Below are 14,750 nucleotides of genomic sequence, written 5' to 3' on the forward strand. Positions count from 1 at the left end.
AGGAATTGGCTTCACGGCTGCAGCGGTGGCATCAGCAACACTGAGTCAAAATAACAGTGATGGACAGAGTCTCTGTGTCAGATGGACTAACACAAACATCAGTCCAAGAAACCTTCCTCCTCCTCCTTCACTGATGCTGCTGCTGCTGGAGGAGGAGGAGGAGGAGGAGGTGGGGGGGGGGGGGGGGGTGGAGGAAAAGTCTGGTGTGTGACTCTTGGCCAGAAAACTTTTGCGGTGAGTATCTGAGTACACGCTGTAACAACACGTAGTACGAGCTCAGCTGTGTTACTGACCCAGTGTGGCGTAGTAGAAAGGGAAGTCTCCCAGGTATCCAGAGTACTGCGGCAGAGCGAAGAGTCCCCCGGGGTGACTGTTCCACATCAGGCTGCTCCTGGAGCCGTGCTCCAGAACACGGTCCTGGATGATCTGCACTCATCAAAACAAAAGACAGAAAGAATGAAATAAAGAATAAAGAAATCATTATCCAGCTAGCATGAAAACAAACAAACAAACAAACATTTAAATTCTAATTTCTTGAAGAGGGGTCAAATTATAGCAATCATCTCATTAACTGCTATTTCACCCCTGCTGGTCAGCACGGGTAATGCATCCACAAAAACATATCTCTAGATTTATCACAGTTCTCCATGTTCTATATGCAGTCGATTGGTTAAACCAAAGTAAACATCGACACTGAACGTATTCCATAAATCTGATTCTTTCCCCCAGAGTTCGACTCGCAGGAGCCCAAACCCTGTTGTTGTGGTGTTTATCAGCAAAGACTCTGGCGCTGAAGTCCAAAGTTCTCAGCCGTGTCCAAACTCTGGTCACTCCGACTTTTTACTCCTTAAAAGAGAATTAAGTCGGACACTCCAACCCTGAGTGTGTCCACGGCTCTCCCAGCGGCTGCTGCTCACCGCTGACTTCTAAAGCAGCAGGAAGAATAGAGTGGCACCGTTGTTGTGCCCTTGAGCCAAACTAAATTGCCTCAGTAAAAAAGACACAGGTTTGTGGCTGCTCTTTACAGCAGCAGTCGACTCCGGGAGGTGACGGCAGCTGTTGGCTCGGTGACTCAAAGGACGTTTATATCTCTCTCTGTATAAAACAAAGTAAATAGAGTGAGCGCGGGGAGTGAGCGAGTGAGCGGCTAATAGCTGATCGAATTGTAAAAAGTTAATAATATAGCCGGAGGGGGTGTAATGTAATAGCACTGCCAAAGCCACATATAAATTCATCACTCAGAGACGTGGACTTGAGGGAAAAACAGCTCTGTGTGAGTTTGATTTGACTTCAGCGAGCTGTTTCCTCAGGCTCTCAGATAACCATCTGCCTCAGCCCAACAGATTAACTTTAAAATCCCTTCACTTCTCTATAAAAACACAGTCTGCCACCTCAGAAAACCCCGTCTTATGAAGGGGGTAATTTTGCTCGCACGGCTGCAGCTCCTCCCTCGTCGGCGGCCCTCAGCAGGGACATGATGAACGACTCAATCTCACCTCCGAACAGCCACAATCAACCAATTAGAGCATGATAGATAAATCCCGCTTCACCGCGAGCGCACCCGGAGCAGGGCTTTAATAGGTGGCTGTAATAGGTGCGGCAGCGCTGCTGCAGAGCCGGCGTTATTGACCTTGTGATTGGTCGAAATTTGTCACGATCCTGACGGGAAACACGGCATGATCAGCTGAGCTCACGTCTTCAGGTTGATGACGGCGGCCACACTGGTGTTAGTCTGTGAGGAGGAGGTTTGGTTGGAGGGTTGGTGATCTTAGAGATCGGGGAAAAAAAAAAGAGCCGTCCTCTGAGCGGCCACACTGGTGTTTGTCTGTGACGAGGAGGTTTGGTTGGAGGGTCGGTGATCTTAGAGATCAACGCCTCTGTGCTCTGATCTCACAGCAGCTGGGCGGCCACACTGGTGTTAGTCTGTGAGGAGGAGGTTTGGTTGGAGGGTTGGTGATCTTAGAGATCGGGGAAAAAAAAAAGAGCCGTCCTCTGTGCTCTGATCTCACAGCAGCTGAGTCTAAGAATCAGAAACAATGAGTGTGTTTCCAACCAACAGTGAAGAGGCAGAGTGGCTCGTATGGGTCGACAGTAGCTGTTTTAGCTCAGCGTAGCTCAGCGTCAGGACGTACGGGAACCTCAGCTTCTAGCTCTAAGAAGATTATTCTTCAAAACTGCGTTCAATCTCATTCAGTTTCCCGTGATATGACACAGACGATACATGTGAAGATAGAAACTCTAGACGCCAGTTAGCATTAGCCAAATTGCTACATTTTCCATGACTACAGTCTGGGTGCTCTTTTCACTTTAGAGGAAAAATTATTTTGATGAAAATTAGCGGAACATTTACATCAGTGTGAATAGAGGTGATTAGGTTAGCAACTGAGATTATTAAAAATTAGATTAGATTAGATCAGAATTTCACACATCAGAGCTACATGAAAAGTATCAAAATGCAGAAGTAGAGTTTTTTCAAGTTACTGGTATTTTCTTCTACCCAAACCTTCCGTTCATGGTGGCAGCTGTGGGCGTTTATTAGGTCAATCTGCACTGGTCAATAACCTGATCGAGCTATCACTACTGTATCAATCAGCAGAGCTGGTGTCAATAAAACCCCGGAGCCACAGATGTTGCTGAGTTTTACGACATAAAATGTGGAGAGGACTCAGCTCAGAGTCCAGTCTGTCTCTGATGGAGAGAGAGGAAATGAAAGGCTTGATAAACCAGGGTGAGAGAGAGAGACATAAAGATAGAGAGCGATAAGAGAGAGAGAGAGGGGAAGATTTGTAACCTTGGCGTGGAGCCGTGGGCTCGCCATGTTTTTCTCACATCTTCAGGCGACTTGTGTAAACTGAATAATAAGGTGTGGGAATTGGGTGGAGATCTTGTTTTTTTTAACTGACAAAAAGTCCCTGAAGTGATCGCACGGGACGAGGCGGAGGAAGACGGTCGGTGAAGTTTAAGAGACAACCTCAGGTAAATGTGTCCTCGGAGATGAAGCGCTGGGTCCAATTATACTTCACAGTACACGGTATCACAGTACACAGTACAGCTGAGCAGAGCCCGGTGTGAGGCATTAAAGTGAACGCTGTCTTTTTAAAAGCTGTCAAATGAAAAAAAAAAAGCCAACAATAATTTCACAACTACGACCGTCCAGAAATTAACGTCTGCCTCCTGTGGTGGCAGCTAACGTTAGGGCTAACAGGAAGTCAAGATGACCAGAGGATTGGTCCAGGGTGTACGGTCCTAAAATTCTACAGGAAGTAATCAGAAATGTTCTATAAGTTATTCTTGTTGACCAATGACTAATCTGAGGAAGTGTTGCCCATATATGGCACATTTGATGTACTGTTCTTTGCCGACACAGAGGCATATATATATATATATATATGTGTGTCTTGTCCTTTTTTCCTAAAGAGACAAGTACGATGTAAAGTCCGTCGACACGGACGTTTCTATAAACTGAATCAAACCCCCCGAGGACTGGACTGGGTTTTTCCGTCTGTGACTAAGACCTCACCTCGCCCTGGGGACTTAACTCTAAACTCTAAACTCTAAACTCGAAACTTTTCCGTGTTTACTCAACCGGACTCAAACGCTCGATCACGGCCTTTGAAAGGCAAATTAATCAGCCACTCCAAAGATGTTTCCCAGATTTAGTCACAATAAATATTTAACCAGTCTCACGCCCGTGACCTTTTTAGCTGAGAGGCCTAAGTGATTCTGCCGTTTCTGGTATTTGTACTAACAAGCATCACCAGATTAGTACAGATTATGACTAAATAGTCCCGGAGGCAAACACTAGGAGGAGGCCTCCCACTTAGGATTAGTGTAATGGTCTCTCTCTCTCTGCCTGTTTCACAGCTGCTCTGTGTGTTTCCTCTGTGAATTTCTTTTTTTTTACATCACACTAGCGTTGAACGTGTGCGTTTGGTCACACGTCGTCATCGTCGTCTTTTATTCATTTTTACGTGAATTTAATTTCACTTTCAACTGTCTCTTACAGACCATTTTGATGTCTGTGGGTGAAGCCGGGGCGTTAGTGTGTGTGTGTGTGTGTGTGTTGAATCCTCACCTCCAGCGTGGTCAGCACTATCTTCTCCACCGAGGAGAAGTACGCCTCCCACAGGAACTGCGTCTGCTGTCTGAGGGACAGGATCTTATCCTGGTGGATGGAGCGCACCGTGGTCGGAATCTGAAGGGAAAAAAACAAAAAAAAAAACACTCACATTAGTAATTAAAATTTTCCCATCTTAACGGGGAGAAAAACACTGGTCACAAGTACTACTTCAAATACTACTGTGAAGATGTAGTTCTGACGACCCTGAGGGAAAACTCCAACTCCAACTAAATCTTCTTCTTCCAGCTCACATGTTCATGCTGCTCCTACATGGGTTCACTTGAGCAAGGCAGGGAAAATGGTGGCTCAATCTCAGGCTCCATCGACATGTGTGTATATATATATATATATTTTACTGTCGTCATCAGCGACGACTCCGGCTCCGCAGGAGGAGCTGGTTATAAAAAGTGTCATAAAGCTCAATGTCAAACCATATTATCCCACACTTCATTCAAACGAGGTTTTAATGGGAATATAATTACGTTTACCACCGTGACGTTCAGGCAGTTTCTGCCCCGTCCATTTGCACGGTCTTATTATTCAACCGCTCGAGTAAAAAAACGCGGACGAGGATTTTTGACGCCTGACTGGGCTGCTCCACTCAGGTACGGTGAAGGCACCGCGGCGTCTGATCCACCGGCGGACAGAAGGGTCCAAGGTTTTTTTTTTTTGATTCCTGCCATGCGTTTGCCCTCGGGGGCAGATTTGTTTTCAGAGCGTGTGACTCTGCGGCAGCGTGTCCTCGCGGCCGTTTACCTGCAACAGAAGCCGCTCGTCACCGATGACCGCCGCCGTGTTCCAGTCGATGATCTCGGAGAACGGCAGCTCCCAGCCGTTACTCAGCATCACAGGCACACATGCAGCCTGAAACACACACACACACACACACACACACACACAGACAGGGAGAGGCTCAGAGCTGGAGCTTCAGGGGAGAAAACAAAAATCACTGCTGCTTTGATTCAGTTCAACATTAACAGCGACGGTGTTTGATGCTAATGCTAACGATTGTCCAATGTTGTCATTTACTGTTGCTAACGTTTTCATAGAACTGTTAGCTGTCATTTTGCTAAATGACCTTTGCCACCTTATAGGGCTAACTGTCACAGTGGTAATGGCTGGGGCAGTTAGCTGGGGCAGTTAAAGAAGTTTGGAATTTTTCCAAAACAAAGCTAAAGTGGGGGAGGGTTGTGGGGTGGGGGTCATGGGGGGGGGCTTGACCTTCTGTCCATGTGAAGTGTTCTGAAAACTCTGTGTTTATGGTAATGATAGCTTGTCACTCAAAGGTCATAAGGAGGTCATCTCAACCAGACGTGGCGTTCAGGTGCTGACGTGTCCCAGGTGTGGCCGCACACACACACAACAAAGAGAATGGACATATGGATGGATGGATGGATGGATGGATGGATGGATGGATGTATGAATGGACGTATGAATGGACGGATGGATGGATGACGGATGGACGTATGGATGGATGGATGGATGGACGTATGAATGGACGGATGGATGGATGGATGGACGGATGGATGGATGGACGGATGGACGTATGAATGGACGGATGGATGGACGGATGGACGTATGGATGGATGGATGGATGGACGTATGGACTTATGGATGGATGGATGGACAGATGGATGGATGGTGGGTCAGACAGACAGATGAAAGAGAAAGTAGAACATTTGTCCTCCTGAGTGAAGTGTGTGTGTGTGTGTGTGAGCTGACGGTGGATCAGTGACTGTGTGTGAATTGACTCAGTGGGCAGAAGGACAGCAGTGTGTGTGTGTGTGTGTGTGTGTGTGTAAGGTGAGGTAAAGGACAGAGCAGTAACAGACCTGGATACAGATGAATGGATGAACCAGTGTTTTTGTGACTTTTCTAAAATCCTTGGATGATTTTTCTCCTATTTCTGTGGTTGTAAAATTTTTATTTTTGTTCTTTCTTTATTTCTACGACTGATTTATTCTTTTTTATTTCACAGCTAATGTTTGTTGACAGGGTTTTATTGTGAATTGTGTGCAGCTCTAACAGACTCTGACTGGACAAAATGCTCCACATTTTAGTAGTTAGCCTCCAATTAACTTTAACTTCAGCTCTTTTTGGAACACTGGGAGGTTCTGTTCCAGGTAACAATCCCCGATCTGTGCGTCAGACACACTGACTCCACAGTGAAGAAGGTGGAGCAGCTCTGAAGTCTCTGACTGTTTTTCTGATCAAATCCAAACATTTAAAGGATGATTTTTTTTTCTTTGTGGCTGTAATTTTTTTTTTTCTTCTGACCTGTAACGCTTCCAGGAAGCGGAAGGAGCCCAGTCTCCTGCCACGAGGAACCAAACAGAAGGTGGAGTTATGAAGCATCTCCTTGTAGTCGTACCTGCAGAAACACACACACATCAGACGTTAACTTCCACAGTGTTTAAAACCAAAAGTGCACAAAAATATTACATTTTTTTTATATAACAATTATGATTGCGTTAGCCCATTAGCTATATTTTAGCTAACCTTTATTTTCCCTCCTCGTTTGTTCTTATTATATAATAACTTATTTAAACTAGCCTTTTGTTTTTCACCTTTGCTAACGTTAGCTGCTCCCATTTTTACAGCTAACCTTTAGCTTTCTGTGCTTATCTTCATCAGCTTATATTGACTTTAAGATATTTTTTTTTTCTAAATTCATCTGAATCGTAGTCCATAAACTGTGACTCTGATTATGTAACGACTTTAATTAAAAAAAAGTCAAACCCTCAGATCCACGTCTTTACTACAGTACGTATATTTTCGACGTGGGTGGAGTGTTTTGTTTTTTTCCCTCCCTCTCTGCCTCCTCCTTTTCACCTCCTCCTCTTCCTCCTCTTCTCTCCATCTCTGTGTCTCCACTGAGGTGTGTCTTATTGCTCTCCAAACAGAGTGATCAACGCTGCCAGAGGTAATGGGCTGAGAGCGACACCTGCCACCACCACACAGCCCTCAGCGTGTGTGTGTGTGTGTGTGTGTGTGTCACAGAGAAACACACTCTCTGTTTCACTTTGCCTGTATTTTCTGTTGTGACGGGTCATGAGCACAAACACAGTAAACGCGCCGCGTGTGTGTTTTCATCACGCCACAGACGTGACGTGAAAATTTAAATTCACTTCCACCGTCCACACGTGCAAAAACAACACACGTCTGGTGAAAAAAAACACAAATCCTCAGGACACAATTCTGCACATGACGAGCTGAAAGGTAAACAAAGACAAATAAAAAGTCCTAAAATCTATTCAACGGCCACCAGGGGGCCCTGCACCACACCTTGAGCACACAACAGCACATCAATAAAAGCCTCTTTTTTTTTACATTCTTTATCTTTTTCTCTGACATCGAGTAAAACGATTAAAAGCAGACGATCCATCAACGTCTTCATCGTTTCTGTTCTATACGTGTGGAGGGAAACGTCAGACAAACGTTGACCTTACGACCGGTCACGTCTCAGACACCGGCCTGAAAAGTAGTAGAAGTAAATAAACAACAGAAAAAAATAGAAAAGAAATAATCACGAGTTCTTCACACACAAAAAAAAAAACCAAACAAACTGAGATTTACGCCGACTTAAAAAAACCCAAACAAACTGAGATTTGTTTGATTTACGCCGACTTATTCTGCTCCATAAAAAAAGAATCAATACACAGTGAAGAGGTCATTTTCCTGATGGCGTTTTGTAGAACAATGTCATTGATTACTGTTGTTGACGTGGTTTTCATTTGGTAAAAACATGAAAATGTAGAAATAATAGAAATAATGAGTCATTCGCAGGTGAAGAGCGCGGTGAGGCAGGAAATCATTTCCTATTGAGCTCCGGTCCATGAACACACACTGACTGTTGATGGCGCTGTCGTCTGTGACCATTGGTGTGAATTGGAGAAGCTGGAATCCAAACAGTACATGAACACACACACACACACACACACACACACACTCTGCCTTATCTCGTCTTTAGCCAAACTCTAATGAAGTGCCGGGACGTGACAGGCTGTGATCGAACGAAAAAAAAAAAAAAAAAAAATCCTCTAATCGCTACATGCACAACATTCTACGCAGCATAGAACACACTCTCTCACACACACACACACACACACACACGGACAGACAGCGTGAACAGCGTGAACAGTGTGAGGGTCTGCAGCTGCACGCCCTCTCACTGACGTTCCGTCACCTGTCGATGAAGACGAAGGAGCGAAGAATCTCGGCCCCACATTTCCACACCAGCTGTCGGCCCGTGTGTGCATTTCGCTGTTTTCACATGTGTGTGTGTGTGTGTGTGTGTGAGGGTCTGAGGGTCTGAGTCACTGAACACCTGTGGAGGATCAGTACCAGGAACAACGTCAGGAAGAACGTCCAGTTCCACGCTGCTCTCCAACCAATGAACAACAACAACCCTCGTCTTTGACCCACTTCCTGTGTCCACAACAAAATGAGCGGGAACTTTGTTGGAGCTGCAACAGTTAATAACATAAATGTTCCAAGAGCAGAAGCAGAAAATAGTTCCTGGAACTAAATCTACTGCAAAACAGAAGGATCCTATTTTCCTTTTTTTTTTATAGTTCTTGGGTAAAAAAAGATGAAGTGAATCAACGAAAAAGATCCTGAATCAGGAATAATAATAATTTGAACTTGACTCCTCTGGGGAATCAAACCCTGGACTACCTGCTCTCTGCTTCTAAGGCAGGCGTGCTAACCGCTGCACCATGGAACCACCAATAACAATACTAATAATATGACAGCAAACAATCGTCGACATATATAGAAACATTACATTCACGAAGTCACAAAGTAAGAACACGCATCGATTTACTGTCAATATAAAGACAAACATAAACTACAAATACACACAGGAACACAGTTTTGGATGAGAGTCTCAACATAAGGAACCCCCCCCCCCTTTTGTTGTTGAAAAAAAAACAAAAAAAAACTAATGAAGGGGAGAAAATGACCTTTACAACAATGGCCGCCGCTTCCTCCACCTATTAGAAAGCATCGTGGTGCGTTCGAGTGTCCGCATGTCTGCGGGTTGTGCAGCAGCCTGATTGTTTCCCTGTGTTTCTATATTACAGTCAGACGAGTCGCGCTGTAACAAATGTGTGATTAGAGCAGAGAAAAAAAACCAAAAAACCTAATGAAGGGGAGAAAATGACCTTTACAACAATGGCCGCCGCTTCCTCCACCTATTAGAAAGCATCGTGGTGCGTTCGAGTGTCTGCATGTCTGCATGACAGCAGCTGATGAGATTCTCCTCCGTCACAGCCAATGACAACATCCCTCACTGCTGCCGTGACAACCTGTCATTAAGGGCTTTTATTTGCAGCGACTTAATTACATGGGATCATTGTTTCATCTGCACTGACGGGTGAGAGGGTGAGAGGGTGAGAGGGTGAGAGGGTGAGAGGGTGAGAGGGTGAGAGGGTGAGAGGGTGAGAGGGTGAGAGGGTGAGAGGGTGAGAGGGTGAGAGGGTGAGAGGGTGAGAGGGTGAGAGGGTGAGAGGGTGAGAGTCGAGGGGGAGGAGAAACTCTGTCTTTTTTTATATATATATATGTATATATAACATCGTTGGTCAGCTACACAACATGAATAAATATTTCTAAACATCATCATCCACTAGTGGGCACTTTACACTATTGTTTCCCCAAAGACTGGGTCGCGGCCCTCAGGTGGGTCGCAAGAGTTTTTTTGTTTTTTTTTGGGGTCGTCTCACATCATGTTTCCCAGGAGTTTATAGATAATGTTTATTGACTTGCGTCGCAAAGTTTTGTGAACGGATGTTAGCTGTTTGCAAGATAGAAAAACAGCCAGCGATGATAATAATATTTCATTATTATTTCATTATTAAAGGTATATTTTTCTCATTAAGACGACCAATAAGAAGCTAACGAAGTTTGGTTATAAAGATTCCGTTGCTGCAGAACCCTCACAGATGTGAATAATGCCTCTGTGCCTGCACTGTTGGGACACAATCACAGGATACAGTCCAGGTTTATCTTAAAGTATTTTTCTTACAAACTCCCAATATCTTAATGGAACCCAGATGTTGAGCCACAGATGAATCCGTTCATTTAATAAACGGCTGCTCCGACGACCAAAGGCAGAATGTGGCAGTAATTAAACAGCAGCTTCACAGAACTCGTTAATACAAGTCCACGAGTCTCAGCTGCAGCTCCTGAGACCAGGACAGATGTGCAGGCTCAGCGGGCTTGTGGGTAAAAAGAGGGCATCTCTGGCTCATAACTAACTGAGGCTGAGTGTGTGTGTGTGGGGGGGGAGGGGGGGTTGAGGGGGGGTCAGGAGGCTGCCTCACATATGGCAGTGTGATGGAGGACAATAATGAAAGTGCACATGGCGACAAAACAGGAGCAAGAAAGAAGGATCATTTGTGAGTGTGCGTGAAATGTCAGTGTGTGTCCGCGTCCACGTCCACGTCCACGTCCGCCCTCTTACACACTCGTTAACCCCCCGGCTAATTGGAAAAAGGACATCAACAAATGTGTGTGTGTCCAGATGTGCGCTCTGTCTGTTTTTTTCTGTCCTCCTCTGCTATAACGCCTGCTGTACACACTCTCATTCATTAGCCTAATTAGCACTCATTAGCCCGCTTATGCTAGTTCCAATTAGCATGGAACGACCCAGAGGTCTGCCTGGCCAAACAAACAAACATTCTTTCTGCGGTCCAGCCCTCGTTGCCCGCCCCCTCACCCCCCCGTGGTCTGCGGTCTTTCCTCTTCCCTGCACACAGACAGTGTGGTCGGCGTGGTGGATGACATCAAATGCCCTGCGGAGGAAATGATGTCACGGCGGCTGCTCTGATTGGTTGTGCCCGACATGTTTCAGGACGGTGGATTGATGTGGTACGAGGAAAGAGCAGCTGCAAAACCCACTGAGGCCAAGTCTGTTAACACTGACCTCAGATCTGCTGCGACCAATGACAGTGATCCGAGCCACTGTGTGGACAACATCTGGCTCACTAACCAATAACAGCGGCCGACACTATTCTGCGCGTCACTGATTCGCTGCTGGGAAAGAACAGACAGGAGGCAGAGTACGACAGCGACGCCTCCGTGGTCCTAGGACAAATCTGGATCACAACACCGACAGCTAGCCAGCTAGCATACACCAGATGTTTTTAACTGACAGAAATCAGGTTGCGTCATACGGTCACGGAAGTGGGTAACACTCTTGCCTTACAGCATGAAGTCCACTCTTCTGCTGGTTTGATTCCCAGACAGATTTTCACTCCTTGGATTTCCGTATTTCTTTGTTTCTTAATTAGCGGTTGTTTGAACTAGCTCTAAATCGACTTAAAGAAAGAGTGAAAGTTCAACAGTTTAAGAGAGGAATTTCCAACCAACTAACCAACCTTTTAGTCTAGTCTAAGATTCCAGTCCCAGATCTCAGACGTCTCTGGAGTCTGGAGTCATTAACCTCCCGTGCACCAATCCCCGTGTCCATCAGTGTTTTTTTTTCCCAACCTGTCAATCATTCACGGAGATAAGAGTTCCTCTCCAGGCACCTGAACTGTTTCACACTTTGTAAAAGGAACCGGCACCGATGCAGCTGGAGCGGCTCAGCGACTGGCACACCTGTGCTAACAGCTGGCCACTTGTAATGCAGTGTCGTCTGGCTAATAACATTATGAGATGGATTACAGTCTGGAGGTGTTTGCTTTATTAATTTATGCTGTGATGGATCGGGGGCTGCTCTCAGGAGTCCATAATGACTGGGTTTGTTTTTAGATCTGATTCTGATGGCTCTTTTTCCCGCTGTGATTTATTTCCGCCTCCTGCTGGTGTGTAATGTGATTTTGCAGGACGAGGACAAGGGAATTTATTAATCCATTTGTGGACAATAAAAAAATTACAAAGGAACACTCGGTAGAAACAAAGTTTGTAGCAATTAATCCTGACTCCGATCACGTTTGGTTAAACGCTTAGCAATAGGCCTACTGACTGAGGCCTACAGCTCCCTCTGCTGGAGCATAAAGTAACAACTTCAAACAGTCTGTGATGTCACCCATAAAACCTGTACAACTCCAGGCTCTGAAAAAACCCTGAAGTAAATGGAGATAGTCCTAATATAGTACTAAACCCCTAGTGGACGTTTTACAAACTACATGTGTTTTCTATTTACTATTTCTCTCTAATTGTTTTATGAAAATAGAAAGGACAAATTAAATAAATTGTGAAAATAGAAAGGACAAATTAAATAAAAAACAAAACAAAACACAGGGACAAAACAGATCAAATATTGTTACCATCCTAAAAAATTTCAACGTTGGTCGGAAATAAAAATCTGTCAGAATTAGAGTGGTTTTAATGGGAAAACGGTCCTAAAACGCACCAAAAACAACAGCATTCAAAAGGTTTTCACTGCAAACGACAGGAAAACATTTTTTTTTTAAATAAATCCCATCAGAGGACAAGGTGCAGCTGTAAAGTCAGATAAATGGAGGACAATAACTTTGAGGTTTTTACCACCAAACTTCAAATTAATGCAAGGGTTTTTTTTTTAAGATACTGAGTTCAAAAGAACTGAAGCGACAGCTGGGCAGAAAGACAACTGGTCGGCGTCATACTGATGTGTATATATATATATATGTGTCTATATATATTTATATTTATATTTATATTTAGGCCTCCAACTGCAGCGGATGCAGATTTGGTTTCTCCGTGCTCATAAATGAACCAGATTCATGCCTGGAAAGTCTGAGCAGCCCAGTGTCGGAGCACGAATTCCAAAGAGTCAGGAATTTCCAAGATGTCAAGCTGCTTTGCATCTCCGCAGCTCCAGCTCCGGCTCCGGCTCCGACTCCATCCCACTGTTATTCAAATGAGAGCGGGGCAGTAAGTAGAGCTGCAGGTGGTTGGTGTCGGTGTCAGCGCCGTTAGATTATTAATGGAAACGTATCATAAGGATAAGGACTGAAATACACGCAGGATCACAGTTGGCACAAACTTCTGAATCCGCTCAAGTCAACGGCATGCTATTCTCCCCCCCCCCTCTGGCTATGATCCCTCTAATTCACTCTGACGGCTTTATCCTGGCAATCTTTTCAATTTGTCCTCTTGGATTTTTTCCACTGCCAACAGATGGAGGCAATTTTTCAGTTACATTTAGTGTCTGCGCACAAGTCGGAGTCCATAACTACACACACACACACACACACACACACACAGAGTTCTGCAGGTCTCCTGGGAACGGCCATGACTTGATTTCCACCTAAACGACACATATTCCGTGCTCCTGTCCAGGAAGAATTTGGGGGAATTTGTTTTTCGTAGGACGACTTTGCCCTGACACACACACACACACACACACACACAAGTCAATGATGGGCGCCTCAGTGTGTGTGATCTTGCAGATAAGGCGTCCAGACCCTGTGGACGTCCACTGGAGACCAGCTGTGTCTGCTCTGGACTTCCAGATGGCCCTAGAGACGTCTCACTGTGCACATTAGTCGGTGCCTTCATACATGTGTGTGTGTGTGTGTGTGTGTGTGTCAGTCTCAGATTTGGACATGTCAGCACATGCTCCGCGGCGGTTTTAAATTTTTTTTTTTTTTTTTCTTCTTTCTTTTTTTAAAATCCTGACACATTTTGTCATCAGAGCCACTGAAACGCGACGGGCTGGAGTTTGTCCCCGCCCCTCACGGAGACGTCCTTTCATCTGACACACACACACAAATGACGAAGCCGCACTGACACACACACACTGAGGCAGAGATAGTTAATGTGCTCCATCCACATTACAGCAGAATCTTTCATGACCAATCACTGCCTGAAACCTTTAAAACTTCAAACACACACACACTGACACACACTGAAACGTGCCTATACTGCACACTAACAACTTCATTTTGTGGGTCCCATCTGCTGTTTCACACCAGCCCACATCTCCTCCATTAGACCAGCAGAAACCTAACTGTGTCTGATTTCTCGTCAGCAAACACAAACTTTAATCCCTGCTCTCTGAAGATTCCTACAAATTAAAAAATATAAACCCACCAACGGCAGCCACCTGAGTCACCGGGCGCCGAGCTGCTGCCCATCAACACAGAGGCTGCGGCGCCACCTGGAGCTACGCCATCAGTAAATGGACGACTGGGCACACGGAGGATCACGTGACCCAGATGAGCAGGAAGGAAGTCTGTGATGAAACCGTGTGAGGTTTGAAGTTCAGAGATTCCCCGGAGGAGAGGACGGAAACGAGGACTCATGTCCAACAACATGTCCCCGGGAGCAGAGTGACTGTGACTGTGACTGTGAAGGACACTGACAGGAAGACGTCATGTTAATGACGGAATAAAGAGAGAGAGAGAGAGAAAAAAAGACAAATCTTTAAAGTCCAAGGTTTTACATCCACTATAAAATTATTATTATTATTATTATTATTATTTATTAAATGTTTACAGCAAGAAATGTGTGCAAATTACCATGTGTTACCATGGGTTCCATATGGTTTAAAGATGGCATATATATGAAAATATAGTTTATATATTAAAACTGAATCAAATATATATGTACAAAAATAAATATATATATTTGTATATATATATTTATATATGTACATATATGTACATATATAAATATATATGTACATATATATTTATAT

At 44.7% G+C, this 14,750-nt stretch overlaps 1 protein-coding gene across 2 annotated transcripts in view; it reads right to left on the minus strand.

Moving 5' to 3' along the window:
- LOC103394040 (exostosin-1b) overlaps positions 1 to 14,750 on the minus strand; it is a 93,179-nt gene that overhangs the window by 11,163 nt on the left and 67,266 nt on the right. For both annotated transcript variants that reach the window (XM_008331176.3, XM_008331175.3), the window contains exons 2-5: positions 6,398 to 6,491; positions 4,877 to 4,984; positions 4,076 to 4,195; positions 294 to 426 (exon numbers count right to left, since the gene is read on the minus strand). In XM_008331176.3, coding sequence (XP_008329398.1) covers positions 294 to 426; positions 4,076 to 4,195; positions 4,877 to 4,984; positions 6,398 to 6,491 — 455 coding nt within the window. The remainder of the gene's footprint in view (positions 1 to 293; positions 427 to 4,075; positions 4,196 to 4,876; positions 4,985 to 6,397; positions 6,492 to 14,750) is intronic.

The sequence above is a fragment of the Cynoglossus semilaevis genome, chromosome 18 (genome assembly GCF_000523025.1).
Source record: "Cynoglossus semilaevis isolate Cse_v1.0 chromosome 18, Cse_v1.0, whole genome shotgun sequence".
Classification (NCBI taxonomy): domain Eukaryota; kingdom Metazoa; phylum Chordata; class Actinopteri; order Pleuronectiformes; family Cynoglossidae; genus Cynoglossus; species Cynoglossus semilaevis.